At 42.4% G+C, this 24984-nt stretch overlaps 1 protein-coding gene across 3 annotated transcripts in view; it reads right to left on the reverse strand.

The window, feature by feature from the left end:
* The window catches only part of ptprz1b (protein tyrosine phosphatase receptor type Z1b), an 83199-nt gene that overhangs the window by 45601 nt on the left and 12614 nt on the right, over nt 1–24984 (reverse strand). For all 3 annotated transcript variants that reach the window (XM_030720008.1, XM_030720007.1, XM_030720006.1), the window contains exon 2: nt 7978–8046. In XM_030720008.1, the coding sequence (XP_030575868.1) occupies nt 7978–8046 (69 nt within the window). The remainder of the gene's footprint in view (nt 1–7977; nt 8047–24984) is intronic.

The raw sequence follows: 24984 nt of genomic DNA on the forward strand, positions 1-24984 counted from the left end.
ATGATAAATGCTCACTGTGTTCCCCAAGTAGGTGGTGACTCTAGTTTTTTTCACATCAACTCTGGAAAACAGGGTGAAACATTGCACACAGCAAGGGATAGTTTGCATCAGGTACTACAGGAAATAATGCTGCCTGACCAGAACGTGCACAGGGCAGCCACTCACATAGCTGTGAGTACCTGCACTCCTCTCACATCAGCACAAATCGGTGCAATCAAACTTGAAATAGGCATTATAGCAGCGAGTTTGCAGATTAAGGGCTGCGTCTCACATTATGTTCTCACATGCACCTCAGGTGATGTCTCGAAAAGTTTAGAACTGCCTGCTGTTTAATGCAGGCAAAGCTATGCTTGTTTTTCTTTTGTTAGTTTGTTTGACATAGACTGCATTCAGAAACAACGCTGATAAGACAGGTGAGTGTGAACCAGAAAGGTAAAGCTTGCAGTTGTAAAACTAAAAGAATGACATGACAAATGGTAAAACTCCACAATATTAAGAGATACTACAAAGTCAGACATCATCCTATCATTTCTGTCATTTCATACACAGTAAATGTAAGAATTATGGATGTGTCAAGCCTAACTGATCCCTTGCTATTCCAGTCTCCATCTCTACAATACTGAATGCCTGAATTGCCCCCCTAAAAATAAAATTAAAATTTTATTAAAATTTAAGCTTTAATAGCAAAACTTGGAACAAATAATGAAACGACAGCAAGCAGAGGAAGCTCAGGGCTCAAATACAGGAGGGCTGATGAGGGGAGTGGACATAGTTGAGAACACAGGTGAACACAATGATCCTAATGACACAAGGGAGGTAAAGCAGAACACAACACATGGGGAGCAGAAGACTGTCAAAATAAACAGGAAGTAAGACAAAGAAATGGACTAGACACTATACACCGGGAAACACTGGGGAACTAGAAATCAAAACATAACCTATACACAACAAAAGAAACACAGAAAAGGTAAACACAATTCAAAAACAAAGTATAACGGACCCAGGATCATGACAAGAAGAAAACAAAAATCTGGCACAACAAATACTAAAGTGCTGAGGCTCTCAGACATTCTCTATCATTTTTGAAATACATGTAAGGACTCCTAAATTTTATCATAAATTATTCACAGCTTTTCTCATTTAATATTCTCCCAACTGAGTCAGCCTACATGATTTACTCATTGGTCCTTTTTTGAAGTTTACCTGGTTTTAGACATGAGTGTAACCAGACAGTTCAATATATCAGGTCACGTTTGCATATTTTGTTTGGGGATGTGACCTATTTAAATGTGCATATGTTGACTGAACCGTTCTAAGATGATTAATATCCATGGTTATCAATCTGCCTACTGTTGGGGTACACTGCATCAGAGGAGATGCTGTGAAGCTGCTAACTGAGATCACAATACTGTGTTTGTCAGAACACGCTTGCCACAAAATAGTGCGATACTTAACATTAAAATTTTTGAGACACTTCCTCACTGCCTGATATTATAAATGTAATATTTTCCCAGCATCTATGCAGAAATCCTCACTGTCTGAATATATAGAGACTATGAACCCACACACACAACACAAATCACAAAGTCCTTTGAGATTTGACACAATTAAGCCATCATGCAGCCTTAGTCCTAATGATTCTGCTGCATGAAGAGCAACGCTCTGTTCAACTGCAGGGTAGACACAGGACGTTTTCTTGGAGACGACTGCACAGTTTAACCAAACATGTGATCTGAATCTAAATGTGAACATGTCTGAGGTGTTTCACAGTCCACTCTCTTTCCACTCAGATAAAATGAAAATGTTAAAAAAAAAGTGTATAAAGACAGAGGTATTCATATTTAAAATCTGTACATGTATGTGTGTGTGTGTGTGTGTCTCCCCCAGACAAAGAGGGGAGTACTGAAGCCTGCATTGCCCCTGGCTATGACTTAGTTGGATCAAGAAGAAGGAAGAGGCAGAGAGACACACAGAGAACACAGGGAAGCTCAGATACACAGATACTGGAAAAAAAGACAATGGACAAAAAACACTGAGAAAAAAACAGCAATGAAGTCAACATTTTCATTCAATTATATTCTGTTTGTATTTTTCTTAAGGCCGAAGTCTCATATTGTTGCTGCTTCAGTGAAAATACTGGCTTATATAGCAGGGATAGCACCTATTATGAGAGCTCATTTTGATGTTGTTCTGAGGTGACTATTTTTTTGGAAATGGTTTATAATGCAAAAACTCAAAAAAGAAACCATAGATTGATCCATTAAGTAGCAGTATTATCGTACATCTGTAATAGTTCTACAAGGACATGAATATACCAGGCAAATGCAGATGAAACGCTGGGTTAACAGACCACATGATTACACACAAATTCTTACATCCACACATACACACATAACAGATGGGGCCCTAAGGGGTGTCTTTCAGGCTGAAGGATCCCATGGACACCCTCGAGGCAGAGCACAGAGTAATGCTGAGGACAACACAGAGGAGGGGAAGAGGAGGAAGATTCTTCCTTGCTGCACAAAGTGTGTTAATGCTCATACTTTTTAAAGCAACCAAGGTTTTAATTTAGAATACATAAAACACCAATAGCTGAAAAGAAATAAAAAATTTTAGATTATTACTTTCTAAAAGTTTTTAAAGTAACTGGGTATGAAAATATAGCTGTAAGCAGCAATGAGGGGTCCAAGCAGCAAGATGCGACAGTTGCTAGGAAACAAGTTGTGAGAATAGAAAGAAAGAGGTGTTAAGATCTGCCAGCAAGTTGTATTGTATGCTAAAACACACTTCTGCTAATTACAGCACCCCCCCCAAAAGATTTAATGACACCAAACTCCTTGTGCGTCCTCAGGGAGCCTTCTGTGAAGTTTGGTCTTGATAGGCCAAAGCATTGCCGAGATATAAGCTCACTTCCTCTTTGGTGGCTTTGCCATCAAATGCTTCTGCAAACCACAATGAAATGTAATAACTTTTGTGAGGCTTGATCTGAAGATTCGCGAACATTTCATGAAAATTGGACTAAATTTGCAACCTGTAAAAAATTTATTTCGCTTTGTATAAAATCCAATATGGCGGCTCAACCAATTCACTCAACATCCAGAGTTGCCACTTATCAGGCTCAGGACCTTGGGCAGTATTTTTTTTTTTTTTTTGCATTTTTGGCCACAGCGGCTTTCCGTGACAGTGGAGAGAGACAGGAAATGGGGGAAAGATTCAGGGGAAGACATGCAAGTAAATCAGCAACGGGCCGGGACGCGAACCCGTGCTGCCCACACCGCAACGCGGCATGTGTATGTGGTCGCCAGCTTCACCACTAAGCCACCCAGGCGCCCGACCTTGGGCAGTATTAGCAGGCACACAAATTTCATTGTAAACCCAAACGCATAAGCTGTTATTGGTCAAAACTCATTATTACTAATTATAGCGCCCCTAAAGGTCAAATGTCACCAAAATTCTTGTGCTTCCTTCTAAAAGGGTCCCAAGTCTCCCTACCAAGTGTTGTTTTGATAGGTTGAAGTGTTGCCAAGATATGAGCTCAATTCCTGATTAGCAACTTTGCCAGAGATTTTGATTGACTCTGACGGGAAAGGGTCAGGCTTGGCCTGAAGAGGATCTGAGCCAATTTTGGTGAACACTGAACAAACTTTGTGACATGTGAAAACTTTTGAAGGATTTCCATAAAATCCAGCCACCCCCCCACCCCGCGACCCTAAAAAAGGATAAGCAGTAGAAAATGGATGGATGGATGGATGGATGGATGGATGGGCGGGCGGAAAATGGCGTCACAGGGTGCGTTGAACTCAGCTAGATCCAAGGATTCCAACAGTACCTCGATTTCCAAAATCAGCCACATGGTCCACAAGTTACAGTTGCAAATGCAAATCCAACTTTGTCCCAATGTTGGCGCTAGAGTGCTCAAGGTAATGGTACATAACTTTGTCAAAATGATAATGAGATTGTCCTGAGGAAGTGTGCCAAATTTCACAACTTTTTACCAGATGGTTCTAGGGGCTGCCATAGAATCCCACTGGAGAGGAAAAGATGATGATGATGATGATGATGAGGATGATGATATATAAATAAGGAAACCTACAACAATCACAATGGGTACCCACAGCCTCGCTTGCTTGGCCCCCAGTGATGGTGACAAATGGATAGAGACAATGGAGTACATGCTAGAAAGTTTGACGACCTTGAGAACACTATGGATTATTTAGCAGACGATATATAAAAGATGGACGTAGCCACCATCCTGTTGTGAAGCCTTAGGCTGAGCATTTTTGCCTTTGCCATCTCACTGTTTTGAATCTGGATGCAAGGAAATACAAGGAGCACTACAGGCTCATATGATAGTGATCTGTCAATGACAACATATCCACGCCTAAAGCATGCCCTTCTTAATCCTTGTTTTCACGCTAATGTGGTATGTAATTAACAAAATGAACATCAGATCTAACTGGATTCTGTTAGCCCTGCTGGCTATTAGAAAGAATGCAGTTAGTTTAATGTTTTTCCTGCGATTCGCCATAACAGCTTTATGCAATAACTCCATTTTCCAATCAGCCACCCTCAGCCTGTGATATATCTGTGTACACACTTACATGTTGCAAAAAAAAAAAAAAAAAAAAGATCTATGGCTTACACAGCCTGTAAAGTGTACTGGTGAAAAAGTGGCAGCACATAGCCAGCTCATCTAGCATGGTGCTTTGATCTACAGTATTAACGTGATAAAATGCCACAGCTCCACAACACTACATTTGCATAAAACTTAACTCTGGCCAAACCCAACAAAAATGAAGGTGTTACTACTTTGTGACACTTTTAGATGCCTGAAATCAGGTCTGGGGTTAAATCAATTCATGTTTAGTTCTACAACATAGACTTCATAAGTAAATACTCCCACTTGTGAAAGTCTAAGCTCTCACATGTCCCAGAGATACTGGTTACTAACAAGAAGCTAAATGAGACTACAGAAGTTGTTGGAGACAAATTCAGCTGCCAAATGTAGTTATTTTATGATATCTTATTTCTCACAGGATAGTTTACATAAATGTTGCATTCATTTGTGAAGATTATCTTCAGTGCGCTTTTGTAAACATTTATTTCCAAGAGACCTTTTTTTCTCCAGTAATCAAAGGCATATGAAAAAAATCCATCAGCTTTCTGTTGAGAGAACCAGGGCAATGCTAACTTCCTTGCTGGACTACAAAAAATGCCATCCTTGCAGCACTCTACTGCGTTTATAGTTCAGTTCTCAAGTAGGTGAGTCACCAAATTGGCAGAAATAAACTACAAAATAGACAAACAACTGCAAAGTGTTTGGCCAAATGCTGTATGCAATTTATTTGTCCAACAACCCTGGTGACAGTAACAACAGTGTAACAACAGTTTTTTACACTGCTCCCAGAGGCCCAAATTAATATGTACCATGCAGTCATACACTCAACAGATGACAAGATCCCAAAGCATTAATATACAGCATGTCTTACTGAGTACATTCTCAAGCTTTTCAGCAACTTTATCAATGAAGCTGACCTCCAATTTAAACTCAGTACAGATGGAAAAACACCTGTGTTGTTGTAGAATAAAATGTGTAAACTACCACTTCTTTTTGAAGGCCTTATGAAGCCCAAAACCCCACGCAGGAAATTGTGTTTCATTATTTAAAATCTGAAACATTGTGGAAAATCAAACCAAACAACCGCGGTTTGTTTGACGTAAGCAACTTGAAAAAGGGTATTGTGATTTGGATGTAACCTAATTTTAAACCTTCTTCAACTCTCTGACACCCCCCCACCCCTGCCCCCCCACCACCACCACCACCTCCCCACTTTCTTTTATTTCCCTTTCGCCCCCCACCCACCACCCCCACTTCTGACCTAACTAAAATGCTGTGCACAGTGCCTCACAATGAAGTGTATTTCTTTCACATGTTAATGCTTTTACTCACGACTCAGTGCACAGCACAAGGCAAGAAACAGAGCTGGTCAGGAAAACAAGATTGCGTACATTTGCGCATGCACACACACACACACACACACACACACACACACACACACACACACACACACACACACACACACACACACACACACACACACACACATACAGACACACACAGGGCAGGAGTGGCTACAGATAGAGTGAATCTAAATGAACTGCCACTGATTCGCCTTTAGTTGTGATGAGGAAGTTTGAAATCCAGTACAGAGAAAAATTAGAAAGAAAGAAAGAAACCCTGTCTATCATAGACAGGCTTCATTATTCCTAATCATTTCAGCATATGACACAAAAACTCTTTTCCACTGTATGTGTCAGGGAAATGATTGTAATGATTTAACAGGGTGAAAGAAAAAAAAACTGAAAGATGAAATTACAGATGCATTTGTTGACATTAATGCTGCTTGACAAATATGAGTAGAAACAAATCTCCTAAACAAAATAACAGCTGCATTCAAAGTTTGTGTGTTCATGTGTGTGAATCTAGGCTGAGTCGCTACCTTAATTCAATCCCATTAAAACCTGTCTCACTGCCAGGTCTCAAAAATGCATGAAAAGCAATTAATAACTTGACGTAATTAAATTTGTTCTAACAGCTTTTATTACACTGATTTGATCCTGTTTTGTGTGTTTTGCTTCATTGTTTTGTCATAATTAACATACTTCGCATTTCACTCAATTAGTGAGAGCATGAATGAGTTGCACTTTGGAACAAACAGCCGAGGGAACCATGCAGCCGGAGATATTTCTTCTCGCTTGCAAATGACATCCACACAGGGAACACGATGACAATTCACGTGCTGTTAAAGCGGATTGCGCATTATTACACTCACACGCTAAATTTTGCAAAAGCTGGAGACATTGTCATGGTAATTTGCTGAAATTCAGTTAAAGGAATGAAGACCAAGAGAAACATTAATCTTTTTTGCTTTCTGTCTTTTAGCAACGCTGTGACGTTAACTGTGACTCTTTGCCACAGTAAGCTTCTCTTTTAAGGAGCTGAAACTGCAGGGCTTCAAAGAACAGAAACCCAAACAGTGGATTTGGTGTGCAGGAGAACAGCATTGCCATCTGTCTCACAAAAATTTTACTGTCTGCCCAGGATGCCCATCAATGAGCATTTCTGACAAATAATCATAGCTGCATAATATATTCTTCATATGCATCAGGAGTAAAGATCAATAAACCAGACACAATACGTTGCCAGTTAATGATTTATACTGCCTGTGAGCTCTGCAAGCCTAACCTTCACCATTACTCTCTTATGAGCTTCAAATGACATGCCAATTATCACCAACATGCTACTTAGGGGTGCGGGTTAATAAGTCTAATAGCTCTGCATTTAACCCCCTGATGGCCTGTTAAGCCTGTTCGCTCCTCCTGGTTCCCCTGGAACAGCTAATCTCTCCCTCAGGGACCATTACTGTCTGTCTGTGTCCACTCTTTGTTTCTGTTAGACTACAGCTTAGCTCGGCAGGAGCTTTGTGCTGAGTTAACTGTTATCATCCAGCCATATGGTCCGAGGTAGATCAAGGTTCTCTCACGGGAGCTAGCGAGACATAATTCCTTCACTTCATGTGATGTTCAGACTGTCCAGACTGACATTGCCCAGTCTGGTGTAGCTGTCTGTTTTAGGAAGCGTCTGAGTGATTTGAAATCCTGTGGGATTTCCACTTGAAACCTTCTGTCACTGTTTGCCAGCGTGCAGCGTGCAGCGTGCTCTCCTTCTTCTCTGCTCATCTTTCATTTCTCCTTTATCGTCCTTTTTATTGATGTAGAACATGTTAGAAAGAAACCACGACGCTACATTCAAAATAGACCTGAAATCTGTTCTTGTAAAACACATCCTGCATGTTGGTCCTGTCATTTAATGCAGAGTGACAGCAGAGCAGAATTTGGTTGATTCACATCCAAAATTTCCAATTATTGCCAAAAAAAAAAAGGATAGAAGAAAAGTCATAACAAGCTCATACAGACCTGAGTATGACCAGCTGACATCTTCGGTGAGTTTTCTCAGGCCTTGGATCAGCGGTTCAGCTTCCACCGCTATCAGAGAGAGAGAGAGAGAGAGAGATTATCAGCACCATGTTGCATTTCCATAAACAAATACACATGCTTTTAGGTATCTTACAGTACAAGTACCATATGATCAGTGACTTTTCCTAGAAATTAGACTGGGTTTGTTCAGGCACATGGCAAAGGCTCTTATTATCATAAGTAAGGCTGACAGTTGAAAACACTCTTGCTGTAGTTTTGAATCTACTTTTTCATTGACAGAAATTTTCCATTTTTCTGACTGCTCTGATATCTACTGATTTGTGTCCACGTTCATGAAATGAATGTTTTCCACTTTTAAAGGGCAAGAAAAAAAAAAAACGGGTGGAAGGTTTGCAACAGTTTGAGGCCCACATGTGACAGATGTTACTGTTCAATTATAATATAGTATATATACTTAAAACTTGTGGGTTAGGCTTAAAGAAGATCATAGTTTGGGTTCAAATACAACTGTTGCCACTTTTTCGAACTCCATTTTCTTGACGTCTCCTCTGAAGAGTCTCCACAGCATACAGTCCCAGTCACAGCACCACTGTGTGTTCAAACTTTTGACTGGTACTGTACATTAGTTTCAAAGTAACGCTGTCACAAATCATAACCACGAACATGAACACAAACATAACTTTTCATGAGCATTTCCTGTTTGCAGTGAGAGCAGGTCAGATGGTTTGTAGTGAACATATTCCAGCCAAGTGGTTATTTACAACAGACCCCCACTGTTCTCCGCCATTTTTTTATTTTCAGTTTCTTATAGTCCCTTTCTTCTGACACTACATATCCAGTGATGTTTCATGTTTTATTTTAAACAAAAAAATTAAACAAAAAATTTTAGACATTCAGTGGTGAATGGGCTTAATTACATAATTACATCATTTTCTGCTTGCTGGGCTCATCGTACTCCCCTGACTGTTCAACTGTTCTCCTGACACAGGGGTCAACAACCTCTGCTGTTAAATGAGCTATTCTGAGCCAAAAAAAAAAACTGCATGAACCCGCAAAACATATTTGAGCCTTATTATGATGGTGGTACAAGTAGTTTAACCTAACCTTGTTAGTAAGTACTGTAGAAGCAATTAGACTGTTTTATCACATTTGGTTACTCTGCAGTGGGCATTGTCATTACAATAATACCACATTTTGGTAATATTTATGAAATTCTGGAAGTGAAATAATGAACATCAATTATTTCTTTACTAATCTGTATTACCATCTAAACAGAATAATTGTGACATGGGAGGGAAAATATGTATGAGTGCATACGGGCCTACTTTAGAGACCACTTTGAGAGTTACCTGTGTTTATGCAAATTAATCCAATTAAAAACAGCATGCTTTGATGATAAATAAATATATATAGCAGTAATAATTTAAAAAAAAAAAGAAACAGTTCAGTTTCCAGTCCAGCTACAGATCAAACACAGCAGTAAACCAGCATCACTGGAGGTGAATAAATCTGTCCAGGCACTGTTAAATTCTGTTTTTCTCCACAACTTTTCTTCTTTGGGATTTGGGTTCCATTTATGTGTATACATCCATGCTACACACAGCTCTGCATGGCCAGCAAAACTAAAAGCACAAGGAGCCGGATGACAGGCTGTAGGCCATGATGCACACATTAAAACTTTTTTTTTACATTTTGATTTAGACATTTGAATTATAAATACACATTAAAATGTATAAAAGAAAAAATTATTCATTTCCTTCTTAAGCTTCATCTAGTTTTCATCTTGTCACAGGGCTGCTGGAGAGGGGCCGCAGGCTCACGCCCCCATCCTAACTCCTTCCCTTTACTTTTTAACTAAGGATGTGTTGTAAGCTTTTTTTTTCAGTAGAGACAGAGCAGCAGTATCACCAAACAGGAGATCACTGTGTACGATGCAGGAGATAACGGCACCTCTGTTAGCGCATATGTACACACACACACACACACACACACACACACACACACACACACACACACACACACACAGGGGTATCTATTTCACTGAGGAACAGAAGAGGACACAATGATGCATGAAGTCACAGCTTCTGTGTATCTGTGGGAGTGCTGTTGCCTAACTGATAATTGCACTGGCTGTACTTTGCTAAAAGTTTCGTGCCCTTCTATAACCGCCTCTCTTCCACTATGACAGGATATCGTGCACAATCATAAAGATGCACGACTCTCTCTACCTTGTGCTACCACCACCCGCAGGAGGTGTCGTAGGGGTCGGGTGCAGTGTGTGTCGGGCGGTGGCCGAGGGCAGAGGCCCTGGCGGACTGATCCCCGGCTATCAAAACTGGCTATTGGGACATGGAATGTCACCTCTCTGGTGGGGAAGGAGCCTGAGCTAGTGCGTGAGGTTGAGAGATACCAGCTAGATATAGTTGGGCTCACCTCAACGCATGGCCTGGGCTCTGGAACCAGTCTCCTGGAGAAGGGCTGGACTCTGTTCCAGTCTGGAGTTGCCCTCGGTGAGAGGCGGCGAGCTGGGGTGGGTATTCTTGTATCCCCCCGGCTTGCTGCCTGTACGTCGGAGTTTTCACCGGTGGACGAGAGGGTAGTTTCCCTGCGCCTTCGGGCTGGGGAACGGGTCCTGACTGTTGTTTGTGCTTATGCGCCGAATGACAGTTCAGGGTACCCACCCTTTTTGGAGTTGCTGGGTGGGGTGCTGGAGAGTGCTCCATCTGGTGACTCCATAGTCTTGCTGGGAGACTTCAACGCTCACGTGGGCAATGACAGTGAGACCTGGAGGGGCGTGATTGGGAGGAACGGCCTGCCGGATCTGAACCCGAATGGTGTTTTGTTATTGGACTTCTGTGCAAACCACAGGTTGTCCATAACAAACACCGTGTTCGAACACAAGGATGTCCATAAGTGCACATGGCACCAGGACACCCTAGGTCGCAGGTCGATGATCGATTTTGTAATCGTATCATCAGATCTGCGGCCGTATGTTCTGGACACTCGGGTGAAGAGAGGAGCTGAGCTGTCAACTGATCACCACCTGGTGGTGAGTTGGATCAGGTGGCGGGGGAAGATGCTGGACAGACCTGGCACACCTAAACGTATTGTGAGGGTGCGCTGGGAACGCCTGGCAGAAGCCCCAGTCCGGGAGATCTTCAACTCCCACCTCCGGCAGAACTTCGACAGCATTCCGAGGGAGGCTGAGGACATTGAGTCCGAATGGACCATGTTCCGCACCTCCATTGTTGAGGCTGCTGCTCAGAGCTGTGGCTGCAAGGTGGTTGGTGCCTGTCGTGGTGGTAACCCCCGAACCAGATGGTGGTCACCGGAGGTGAAGGGAGCCATCAAGCTGAAGAAAGAGTCCTATCGGGCTTGGTTAGCCTGTGGGACTCCGGAGGCAGCTGACAGGTATCGACAGGCCAAGCGGAATGCAGCTCAGGTAGTGGCCAAAGCAAAAACTCGGGTGTGGGAGGAGTTCGGTGAGGCTATGGAAAAAGACTTTCGGACGGCATCGAAGCGATTCTGGCAAACCGTCAGGCGACTCAGGAGGGGAAAGCAGTGCTCCACTCACACTGTTTATAGTGCGGGGGGGGGTGCTGCTGACTTCAACTGAGGCTATAGTCGGACGGTGGAAGGAATACTTCGAGGACCTTCTGAATCCCACTGACACGCCTTCTGTAGTGGAAGCAGAGTCTGGGGATGAGGGGGATGACTTGACCATCACTGGGGGTGAGGTCACTGAGGTAGTTAAACAACTCCTTGGTGGCAGAGCCCCTGGGGTGGACGAGATTCGCCCTGAGTTCCTGAAGGCTCTGGATGTTGTAGGGCTGTCTTGGTTGACACGCCTCTGCAACATCGCGTGGAGATCTGGGGCAGTGCCATTGGATTGGCAGACCGGGGTGGTGGTCCCCATCTTTAAGAAGGGAGACCGGAGGGTGTGCTTCAACTTTCGGGGGATCACACTACTCAGCCTCCCCGGTAAGGTCTATGCCAGGGTGCTGGAAAGGAGGGTGCGTCCGTTAGTCGAACCTCGGATTCAGGAGGAACAATGCGGTTTTTGTCCTGGTCGTGGAACGCTGGACCAGCTCTTTATCCTCTCAAGGTTATTCGAGTGTGCGTGGGAGTTTGCCCAACCAGTCTACATGTGCTTTGTGGACTTGGAGAAGGCATTCGACCGTGTTCCTCGGGGTGTTCTTTGGGAGGTTCTGCGGGAGTATGGGGTGTCTGGCCCATTGTTGTGGGCCATTCAGTCCTTGTACAACCACAGTGAGAGCTTGGTCCGTATAGCCGGTAATAAGTCGGATTTGTTTCCTGTGGGTGTTGGACTCCGTCAGGGCTGCCCTTTGTCACCGATTCTGTTCATAATTTTTATGGACAGAATTTCTAGGCGTAGCCAGGTGGCAGAAGGCTTCTTCCTTGGTGGCCTCAGTCTCATCTCTGCTTTTTGCAGATGATGCGGTTCTGTTGGCTTCATCGGGGGGGGCCTCCAGCTCGCAGTGGAACGGTTCGCAGCCGAGTGTGAAGCGGCCGGCATGAGAATCAGCACCTCTAAGTCTGAGGCCATGGTCCTCAGCCGGAAAAGGGTGGAGTGCCATCTCCGGCTCAGGAACGAGTTCTTGCCTCAAGTGGAGGAGTTTAAGTATCTCGGGGTCTTGTTCACGAGTGATGGGAGAAGGGAACGGGAGATCGACAGGCGGATCGGGGCTGCTTCTGCAGTGATGCGGACGCTGCACCGGTCCGTCGTGGTGAAGAGGGAGCTTAGCGTAAAAGCGAAGCTCTCGATTTACCGGTCGATCTACGTTCCTACCCTCACCTATGGTCACGAGCTTTGGGTAGTGACCGAAAGAATAAGATCGCAAATACAAGCGGCAGAAATGAGTTTCCTTCGAAGGGTGGCTGGCCTCTCCCTTAGAGATAAGGTGAGGAGTGCGGCCATCCGGGAGGGGCTCAGAGTAGAGCCGCTGCTCCTCCACATCGAAAGGAGCCAGTTGAGGTGGCTCGGGCATCTGATTAGGATGCCTCCTGGCCGCCTCCTGGGTGAGGTGTTCCGGGCATGTCCCACCGGGAAGAGGCCCCGTGGTAGACCCAGGACATGCTGGAGAGATTATGTATCTCGGCTGGCCTGGGAACGCCTTGGGGTCCCTCCGGATGAGCTGGAGGAGGTGGCTGGGGAGAGGGAAGCCTGGGCTTCTCTGCTTAGGCTTCTGCCCCCGCGACCCGGCCCCGGATAAGCGGAAGAGAATGGATGGATGGATGGATGGTTTTATGAGTGCTGCACTAACAATAGCATTTCCTAATGATTTTTATTCATGGCAAAAGGGTGATCTCAACATTATAGAGAGACCTTTGCTCCTGAGAAAGAAATACAGTATATTTGAATATATAACCCTGAGGAGACTGCATTCCTTTTAATATGACACACACAGAAACTGCATGCTTTATATTGTTAAAGCATCACTTCTGCAGATAAATAGAAATGTAGCATTGTGCAATGTAGCCAACTGCATGGGCACTGCAACTACGTGATGTATGTTGTTATCACCGAGGTTAAAAATGGCAAAAATAGGTACAAGCATGATCTGACAAGCCTGTTGCTACACTAAACTCCACATAGAGACCAGCAGGGGCTACATGATAGTAAAGACTCCGTCATCAAGTCTTATCATAAAAGGGTTCGGGTCAAAAACAGCATGAATAAATAAAAAATAAGAGGACTAAAAGAAAACATCTCCTCTTTCTTTGATCTTTTACTGTGTGCAAAAATACCAAAAACCTGTCCTCCAGGAAGATGAAAGCTCTACGCCGAGTCAGATTTAGGTCACGGACAGCAACCATCATCTCTGCAACACTAAATCTGTGCATGTGGCTCAACTAAAAACAGAATAATCCTATTGTTTGCTACATACAACAGCAGGATAGAAACACGGGGTAAATTATTGCACAAGTGGCATATGCATTTGTGTTGGTAAAACACCAAATATATGCAATGCACTGCTGCCATAAATCCTCTCTGTATCACCTGTTAAATCTGCTCCCAAATGAATATTCAACAAACTCTGAGAGAAAGGCAGCCACAGGGGATGTAATGTTGCATTTTACACTTGTCTAACTCATTTTTGCTTCTTCTGTGTTTTTTCCTATATAAGAAAATTAAGCAAAAAAAAAGAAGAATTGCTTTCTTTTCTCCTTTTGGAGCTGACAGACTGCTGATTAGTCAGATGAAGACAGCCAACTTTTTTCCAGAAAAAGGTTCTGGAATTATCTGAGCAGTGACTCATGTCTTAAGCCTTAAAATAAATAAAAAATAACATGTATCCAAGCTTTGTCACTGTTACATGAATCTAGTTCCCTGGGAATAAGTTCTTCTTAAATATCCTTAAATTTAAAAACCACACATACACACGCATTTGGAAACAGGGTGAGCACTGCCAGAGCTACAAAATGACCTCCAGCAGCCACCGATGTGAATGTCTCTGACCAAACAATCAGAAACAGACTTCATGAGGGTGGCCTAAGGGCCCGATATCCTCTAGTGGACTCTCTGCTCGCTGCCCGGCACCGTGGAGCCCAGTTGGCATTTGCCATGGAATACCAAAATTGGCAGATCCACCACTGGCGCCCTGTGTTTTTCACAGATGAGAGCAGGTTCACCCTGAGCACATGTGACAGACATTAAAGGGTCTGGAGAAGCCGTGGAGAACGTTATGCTGCCTGTAACATCGTTCAGCATGACCGGTTTGGTTGTGGGTCAGTGCTGATCTGGGGAGACATATCCACAAAAGGATCATCTGGGATCTGTGAGAAGATCCCCCAGGACACCATCCATCATCTCATTAGGAGCCCTGATGTTGTCAGGCATGCAAACAAGCACGTGGAGGCCACACAAGCTACTGAGTCCCATTTTGAGTTGCTGCAGTGAAATTTCAGCAAAATGAACCATCCTGCTGCATCATTATTTCACTTTGATTTTTGTCTTTGAATTCAGCCTCTGTAGATTGATAATTTTTCCTGTTTTTAACAATGTTTCATCCTTTCATTCCTAACACATTACCCAGCCCATATCAGTGTAGATAACCAGCATGAAGTGTCCCTTTCATTTCTTTGAGCAGTATATTAGCCTACACCTCATACAGAATGACAAATAGATAAATGTATTGCAAAGTGAAGAAAACTGCAACCAGTCTGTATCTGTGAATGATCATGGTTCATTTGGTGACAGTGACTTTAAAGAGGAAAACAAAGAATAAGAATGTATGATGTGTGCCAGTCTACAACAAGGAAAAACACTGCTGAGAAACAAATAGAAGGAGAAGGTTGGAGTCAGCTGGTGCTGTAGCTGTAACAACGACTTCATTAACATCACACTGTGGGAATTTAATCTAATTTGGTAACAATCTTTGGTAACCTGTGATTTCAATGATTTTTTTTTTTCAAGAATAAAATTACCAGGCAGCACGGTGGTGTGGTGGTTAGCACTGCTACCTCACAGTTAGAATACCATCTGGGCCCCTCTCTCTCTCTCTGTGCGGAGTTTGCATGTTCTCCCCGTGTCTGCGTGGCTTTTCTCCAGGTACTCTGGTTTCCTCCCACAGTCCAAAGACATGCAGTTACTGGGGTTAGGTTAACTGGTGATTCTAAATTGCCCGTAGGTGTGAATGTGAGTGTGGATGGTTGTCTGTCTCTCTGTGTTGGCCCTGCAACAGGCTGGAGACCTGTACAAGGTTTACCCTACCCCTCGCCCTGTGACAGCTGGGATAGGCTCCAGCCCCCCGCAACCCTGAACAGGATACATGTGGATGGATGAATGGAAGAATAAAATTTCCATCTGAAAAGGAATGATATTTGAAGCATTTGTTTGGAGAAAAATAGGAGAACTGGATAATTGCCATGGACAATGCGTGAAAACCAAATATTCAAAGTTACGTGGAAATGCATAACAAATGTATATCAGCAGTATTTTCTTCCCATGTGGTCACTGTGACCGCACTTGATTAGACATGTCCTCCTGCATCCTGGAGTCCATTCTTGGCCCACTCTGTAGTTGTAAATTTATTTTTCTTCACCATGAAAATTATTTTCTGCTTCACCACAAAACATGTACTCTTTAGTTCACTAGGCAATTTTCTACTATAGGCTGCACATTTATTAGAATGAACCCAGCTGCTGATTACTGTAGCCTAATCTTCTTCACTTCACATCTTTTCTCCTCACACAGACAGAAGTATAAATGTTATGTGCAAGAATTAAGAACATGGACGTAGTGCTTCCAACATCACACTACAACACTGACATCTTAAAACGTGTTTGTTAGAGTCCTGCTTCTAGAGGCAAAAATAATATTTTCCACTCAGCTTCCTGAAGTGGCAAGTATCTCAGATTTTGGTTGACATTGAAGTGTCACAGCATACAGTGCCATGAAAAGTATTTACCCCCTTCCTGATTTCTTAGTTTTTTCCATATCTGTAACACTTACATGCATCAGATCATCGAACAAATTTTAATATCAGACAAAGATAACCCAAGCAAGTACAAAATGAAGTTTTTAAATTACTGTTTCATTTATTAAAGGAACAAAATTATCCAACCCTACCTGACCCTATCTGAAAAACTAATTGCCCCTTAAACCTGAAAACTGGTTGTGCCACCCTTGACAGCAAGAACTGCAATCAAGGCTTTGTGATAACTGGCAGTGAGTCTTTCACATCACTGTGGAGGGTTTTCAAGCATACAAAGAAAGGAAGATAAACGACAGGCGGAGAACAACGGAAGAGAAACTGCAGAGAGAAAACATTTTATACACTTCCCGTAACCTTCCCCTGTCCCATTCCTCCACCACGTCCAGAAAACTGGTGGAGGTGAAGGTGGAGTACAGAAAACAGAAAAATTAGGAGAAAATAACCCAGACTCCTTCTACCTTTTCCCCTCGCTTCCTGGCCCCTGTTTACCCTCGACCCTCCCCTCCACCACTCCCCCATCCATACACATGCAGATCCTGGCTTTCAGATTGGCACTAATAGCAAAACACTTTCATTACTAACAGTAATAAATATATTACCACAATATGATAGACACTTCACTGAAATGCATGTGTGTGCACTTTACTGACAGTATGAAAACTTTCTGATTTCAAGTGCAGAAACTGTAAAATTGAAGCATTTAGGAAATAAGACTCGGGGCACATCTGGACACTCTGGGTCACACAGGTGTGTTTCATATCTAAAGCGGGAGCTCCTAGCAAGAGTCACAAAAAGAGGCTGTCAGTCAGTTTGAGGCACGACTTGAGGGATGAGGTGATGAGTGAGCGCAAAGCCAGGAGCAAAGAGACACTGACGCTCTGTGCTTTAAAGAGCATGGCGGATACTGATGGGACTTCACTGCTGCAGGCTGGCCATGCATGAAGCTCACAGTTGAATCACTGTATTATTCCACCCTTCTGCACTCTATCTGCTTTATCAGATTTCCTGATATTAAAGTTTTAAGAGACTGCTGCAGAAAGAAGGCATTTCTATGGATGGTGTTTTATTCATGCACGAAAGTCAAGGGACATGCAGTGCTCCAACAATGCTCTGCTTCATTGTCAAATAATAACACAGATGCTACCTGATACCTGAATCAAGGGCAGTCAGAAGCAACTATCATCCTGTTGTAAATGAAAGTAATGAAGCCAAATGAAATCCCAGCTGAGAGGCTGAGCCAGGCTCTTGTCACTGACTACACTGATTGTCAGTCAGTGAGGATAATTTGCTGAGAGCGCAACACTCGTGCCTATAATATGGCCAAAACTTGACTAGCAAAAAAGATAATTAGTTTTCACATGTGAATCAGTTGAATGGTAAAAACCTGTTGGCAAGTTTTTCATCAAAAAACGTGGCATCACACAACCATGTTTCTTAAATTAAGTAGCAGTTAATGTGACAGAATGCAAAGTAAAGACATCAAAGGAGTTACAGACTTGGTTGCGTTACTACTTCAAGGTAGTAACACAACCCCAAATGCAGCGTTCAGCATTTATGAAGATAACAGTGCCACTTTTTAATGTAACAGAATTTTAATGATGCGTTCACACAGAAAAGGACAGCGATCACAAAGGCAAAGGTCATTTTCAAATTGCCCCGACAGGCTAGTGTTACCCCTCAGATTCCCATACATCAACACTGAGCTCATTCCAGGAGTGATTTTGTGATGAAGTGTTGAAACTGTTACTGTTTCAGTCTATCTACTTGACCGTGACCTTTTCATCTCCTTCTTTAGTTACCGATCTCTAATGTTTCCTAGAAGGCCTTCCAGGAACCCCAGCAGATGGGACGGGAATTTGCCACTTTCAATCAAGTCTTCATGTTCAGGCAAAGAATTTTAGTACTGCGGTTTGTGAACCCTTGAAGTACTTTGGATCAACTGGGATGACACTATTTTTTTTTTATTACATTTATACAGCAGTAGCATTAGGTGTTTTCTTTTCGGAGGGGGGGGGGGTTTCAGGGATGCTTCACTGAAACCATCTCAGTGTTATTAGATTAAGGAAAAGCGAGCCTGTCCCAGCTGAACACTAATGAATAGCACCGTGTTGGATTACATGACTCCTCAGAGAGATTTAGCCCGGCTCCTGAGAAGAGGGAATGGGCTGCTGCATTCACACCAACACAAACTGATTTTTAATGGTAGATGTTATTACTATTGTCCTATTAAATGAGGCTCAGTGTTACAACAGAAGACATGTGTTCAAACCACAGGAGGAAAGGTGTCTGTCTTTTTGTATAGCACAGCAAAAACTCTGGTTATGAAGGTAGGAGTGGATGACTGCATATATGAAGTATTTGATTTGGACATGGAATAACTCTGATACAGCATGTAACAACAAAAAGTTCTGACCTTAAAAGGGACCCATATATGTCCTTAGTGCCTGATATGTAGTCAGTATACTGTTATAGATGCTAATAATACATGCACATGCATCCCAAGTTTCCAAATAATAAGGTAAATGTATGTAAAATTAATCCATGTAATCAAAAACATTTTAATTACTGGGATCTAATATGTACAGATGCATTTGAGAAACAACTAATTATGTTGCTTATATTTACAGTTTTCTGCAAAAAAACAACAACTTCACACTGATGTTACAGATGTGTTAGTTTTTCCAATACAATTCTACAAAGGCTGCAAATAAGCAGAAAGGCAGCTTTTATGGAAGGGGACGATAAAGAGACACTCGCTAAAATTGATTTTTTTTTTTCAGACCATTGCTTATCTAACTAGGGTTACACAGGGCTGAAGCCCATCCCAGCTGGCATTGTCAAAGAGATGGGGGTACACCCCGGACAGGTTGCCAGACCATAACAGGACTAACACAGAGACACAGACAGCTATTGATGCTCACATCCACAGCTATGGCCAATTTAGAGTCCACAAATAAGCTAGCATGTGTGTCTTTGACCCATGCAAATGAAGACTTTTTATATACATGCAAAGCTACTCAAGTAGAGTCTGTTAATAAAATATAGCAATGTACATCAGCATAAATAGTGACCATTAATGACTACAATAGTTTTCCATGTTCTTGGCCAGGACAAAATAATAAATAAAGAAGTCAGGCAATTGCCAAAGTCAGTAAGATACATCGTGAGGGGAATTAATGGTTAATACCAGATACAGATATACAGTCAGTCAAAACATGACATATTACACTGTGTCAGTATTTATTTAACAAAAACTAAGCCGAAGTGCAGAGGCAGAACCACCTTTAGAGACAATAACTTGAAGTAATCGTTTTCTGTGTGACTTTATCAGTTTTAGTCACATTGTTGTGGAGGATTTTTGGCCCACTGTATAATGTTGCTTCAGCTTACTGGCATTTGTTTATGCACAGATTTCTTAAGATCCTGTCACAGCATTTCAGTCAGGTTGAGGTCTTAACTTTGACTGGACCATCACAACACACTGATTCTTCTCTTTTTCAGCAATTCTGTTGTAGATTTGCTGCTGTGCATGACTCCAAAGCTTTAGCTGTTAGACCAGGGATCCTCAAATCCAGGCCTCGAGGTCCAGTGTCCTGCAGGTTTTAGATGTGTCCCTGATCCAACACACCTGAGTCAAATATAGGTTATTAGCAGGACTCTGGAGAACTTGACTGCATACTGAGGAGGTAATTCAGCCATTTGAATCAGGTGTGTTGGATCAGGGACACCATCCGTCCCTATGTTAGACGGATGGTCTCACTTTCACTTTAGAATACTTTGATATGGGGGGTGGGGTTGTGACTTTAAGGTGCGCAGGTCCTGTGGCTGCAAAACAAACCCAAATCATCACCCGTCCACCACCGTGCATGACAGCTGGTATGAGATGTTTGTACTGATATGCTATGCCTGGTTCTCACCAAACCTTGCTTTGTGCATTATGCTGCCAATATATTTCTTCCTTTGCATTGTGTTAACACAGTACAGGTGCTCACACTTGCTGATGATCAATTAATTGATTGATTCATGCACCTGGCTGCTGCTTACCACCTTAATTCCTGGTGAGTAATAGATAGTTTTTTTTATTATGTCCTGATAATAAAACCTTAGAATTCACAGTGGGTGGACTTTCTTTTTACTGTTGACTGTAGAAGACACTGACATATTTCATTAATATCCTGTATATAAAACATTTCCTGGCAATCCATCCAGGAGGTGTTGAGACATCTTAAATTAGACCAAAGTGTCAAACCAACATCCAAAACCAAACTGAAACCTTCAACCATGAATTAAAGACTTCTTTTGCTAAGTGAAACGATGACAACTGCCATAACTGACCACTGATGCATACACTACATCTGTGTCACATAAAACGTGACACCTGTTGACATCAGTGTCAGAAACACACACACACACACACACACACACACACACACACACACACACACACACACACACACACACACACACACACACACACACACACACACACACCTTCAGAGGCCATTTTATAACTTATTTAGCACTCAGCTGTGTTAACCATCAGCTGGTTAAATTAGTATGCTTGACATCTCTCACATTTATCATCTCACTGTTTCTGTTGCCTTATCATACTTCATATGATATTGGAAACTATGCACAGGACCATTAACAGGATGGTTAAACAGAAAGAAGATGCAAACAGGAGAAAGACATTAACCTAAAGCTTAAACGTTGACTCTACAACACACCACATTATTTACCAGTCTAAATAAAAATCTATTAAATGTCCAAAAGAAAATCAATTATTAAATTGGCCATTTAATTAAAACAGCAATTTAATCACCCGTTGAGAAAACGAAGATTTTCTATAAATTTTAATGCACAGGAATAGGGAAGTTTTGCCTAGTTTTGGATGTTTAAGATGTCTCATATGCTGTATCTATGTTCACTTCAAGGAATGTAACCTCAGAATGAAGTCTACCAGTACAGGTTATGAGTTTAAGAGATCAGGCTCCGTTTAAAATGGAGCACATTGTTTCTGTGTGCTAAACAAACCAAGCATTGTTCTACAGAGACTCAATGACATTAAAGGTGCAATATAAAACCTTATCAGAAAAGCCTATCACTGCAGTGTGTGTGTGTGTGTGTGTGTGTGTGTGTGTGTGTGTGTGTGTGTGTGTGTGTGTGTGTGTGCGATAGAGCATGTGGAGTGTCTTGCATTCCAGCTGTTCTGAAAGTGGCAAAGGAATCAGCTCTGTGAGACAGTGTGTGTGTGTGTGTGTGTGTGTGTGTGTGTGTGTGTGTGTGTGTGTGTGTGTGTGTGTGTGTGTGTGTGTGTGTGTGTGTGTGTGTGTGTGTGTGTGAATGGGTTTTGAGGTGACCGTGAGAATATGGGGCCCTGTGTCGGAGTTGGTAATACACTTGAACAGCTGGGGAAGTGAGGGTTAAAAAACACATATGCAGACACACATATAGAGTGTTGAATAACACCCAACTATGTCCAGCCAGATGAGGTATCACATTTCCCTTACTGCCATTTGGCTCAGTGAAAATCTAATAAAACCAAGCTTGCTCTGTTATTTAAAACTCTTCTCAGCTTTAACCAGATGCATCTACACACCAGTTGACAACTCAAAAGTGGCTCCATGGGACAAAAGCTTTGGTGTGTTTCAGAGTAACAGACTGTACATTAAATGAATACCCACACTGGCAGCATGAGTTCGTGATGTAATCAGAGTTGCTTTGGGTTTAAAGTTATCTTTTGCCTGCATTTCAGCTGTAGGTATGTAGGTCAGCTGTTTTGAAAGGATGTTGTGTAGATTTTTTCCAAAACTTCACACCACACAAACGTCCACAGGGACACACTATGATCAGAAACAAGATAGAGCAACACAATGAAGCTAAACAAAGCAAACACAATTAACAACTTTAATGCCAATAAGATATGTAGGCAATATCCATAGAGCAGCAACTACCACAACAATCAAAATCCACAAGAAGTTTTCCTTTTGCAAAGTAGCTACTGAAAGAGTCAACTGCTCAGTATTCCCATATATAAATTTAATTTTAAACTTGTTTTTTTGTTTCTTGCTGTTTTTGTTTTGGCAGCACGGTGGTGTGGTGGTTAGCACTGCTGCCTCACAGCTAGAAGAACATCTAGAAGGTCTGAGTTTGAATCCACCTCGGCCTGGGCCTTTCTGTGTGGAGTTTGCATGTTGCCTGTGTGGGTTTCCTCCCACAGTCCATAGACATGCATTTACTGGGTTTAGGTTAAATGGTCACTCTAAATTGCCCATAGGTGTGAGTGTGAATGGTTGTCTGTCTCTGTGTTAGCCCTGCGACAGGTTGGCAACCTGTATAGGGTGTGCCCTGGGATAGGCTCCAGCAACCTTGAACAGGATGGATGGATGGACTTCTTTTTTTTAACTAGCCAAAATTAGCATCCAAGTACTGTAAATATCACAGTAATGCATGCTGCTTGTTAACAAAGCCAGGCTAGCATTAGCTGAGATCAGCCAAATATGGTCATAACTGATTTTTTTTTTTTTAAAGGTTTCCAATGACCTAAATGGCAAAAATAGAGGATTTAAAGAGATGGCTTGCAAATCAATGGGGATCGTCACTGTGGGTATTTCCATCTTTGATATACAGTCTATGATGATGACAAAGGGTCAATGGTGTGTACTTTATTCTCTTCCTGCTCTATTAAATTTGTATCAAGAGAGCACTTGCCTTGTTCATTGGGCTTTAGTGCAATCTAAAACTTTAATGATCTAAGCTCATGAAGCTGTAGTGTTAGACTCAGAAAAAAATCCTAGCCTTGGTTTAAAGCCAGGTGTTAAGAAGATGAATGAGCATGTTCTCTTCAGTTTTAGTCTGCAGCTGGGATATTTCTGATGAACTGTGAGTGGTAGAGGCCCTGTAGGGGACTGACCTCAAATCTTTGCCTCTAGATAAAAATCAAACTAGCAGGTCAGGCACGACACATCTTATCCAAAGCTATGAATAAATGCAGCACAAAGACACATGAAAGCATATGCTCTCCCCCCCTCCCCCTCCCTCTCTGACACACATATACACATGTGTGTGTCAGATCATTTTCTTAAGCCATGACACACGTGTTACCAGTAAGGAATGAGTGACGTGAGGTGACATCTAAACCACACACATGTATGTATGAAGGAGAAAGCACAGTGGACTGAATGAAAGCAGCCAGCCGGCACACACGACCTATCTGTGTTTGTGTGCGTGCACGTGCTTAATGTTTCAACCCAATTCCTCTATTCCCACTGGTTGTGTGTTGTGGTTGCTGTACTGAGCTCGCATGATTCTACATGTCCACCTCAGTTGTGAGGGAGCTGTGTGCGTGCGTGCATGTGTGTGCCTCACTAATCTGCCTGTTAGAGCAGTGAGATGTACCATTTCCATCTGCTTGGCACAAATTCAGAAAATGCCACATATCATTTTGTGTGTGTGTGTGTGTGTGTATAGGCATGTACAGTATGTGATTAGTAGTCTGTAATTTAGTGGGGCAAGTTTGCAAACTAATGCATATATTTGTGGATTTAAACAATGATCATTTGGGATCTGCAACATTTGTTTACTCCAGGATATCTAAAAAATCTGAACACATGAAAAAAAACATTTGGCTTCCTGAAGGGATGGATGGGATTGTATTCTTTGAGCATTTTCTGTTCCAGTTTAGTTAAATTGTGCATTATGTTATGACACCGACCAGCAACATCCTGCAGTCTTGTTCATCTGCTGTTTCTTAAAAGCGTAATTGTAAAAACTTCCCTATCAACAAGTGTCGAGACTCATTGTAGGATCTGTTCAGCATGCTTTCCATGAGCATTCAGCCTAAATCAGCAGAGTTCCCATGACAACAGTTCACAGCGTCATGACAACGGAAGAGCCCCCGATGGCGTGTTGAACACCCTGACTTCCTGTGGGCTTCCTACTCTGATTCTCTCTATCTCCATGGAGACAAAACCATCCCCTCTCCTCTCTATTTTTCAGTGCAGGTTCACGCCCACAAGTCTTCTCTTGTTTAGCAGAAAGTGCGCACATAACCCCCCCCAAACATACACACACACACATACACACTGGAATAGTAAAACAAAAACACATGGATTTACACATATATGTATTTATGCAATTACACAAACACAAGAAAGTGTTCAGGCACACAGATATAGGGGGGACTACTCCAAGTGCCCACCCAAATGTTTCTATTCAAAAATCTCTATGTGCATGCATGTGTGACTAATGGGGTGGCTGGTGGGGGTTAATCAACGTTCAAACCACTCATTGGTCACAGCAGCAGCAGCAACTTAATGAAGTTTCCCACTGGCGAAAAAAACTTTATGCTCTGTTAAAATTCAGTTTTCTACTCTGCTCATCTCTGAACTTTGACAAAACAATACCCAAAACTTCATTCATTCATTTTTTATTACAACCACTGGTTCGGTTTTCACTCAACTTCAATGCAGACTATACCACCCTGCAGCTGAGACGACGTTTTGCACTTTATTCTCATTTAAAAACA

Source organism: Archocentrus centrarchus, chromosome 23 (genome assembly GCF_007364275.1).
Source record: "Archocentrus centrarchus isolate MPI-CPG fArcCen1 chromosome 23, fArcCen1, whole genome shotgun sequence".
NCBI lineage: Eukaryota > Metazoa > Chordata > Actinopteri > Cichliformes > Cichlidae > Archocentrus > Archocentrus centrarchus.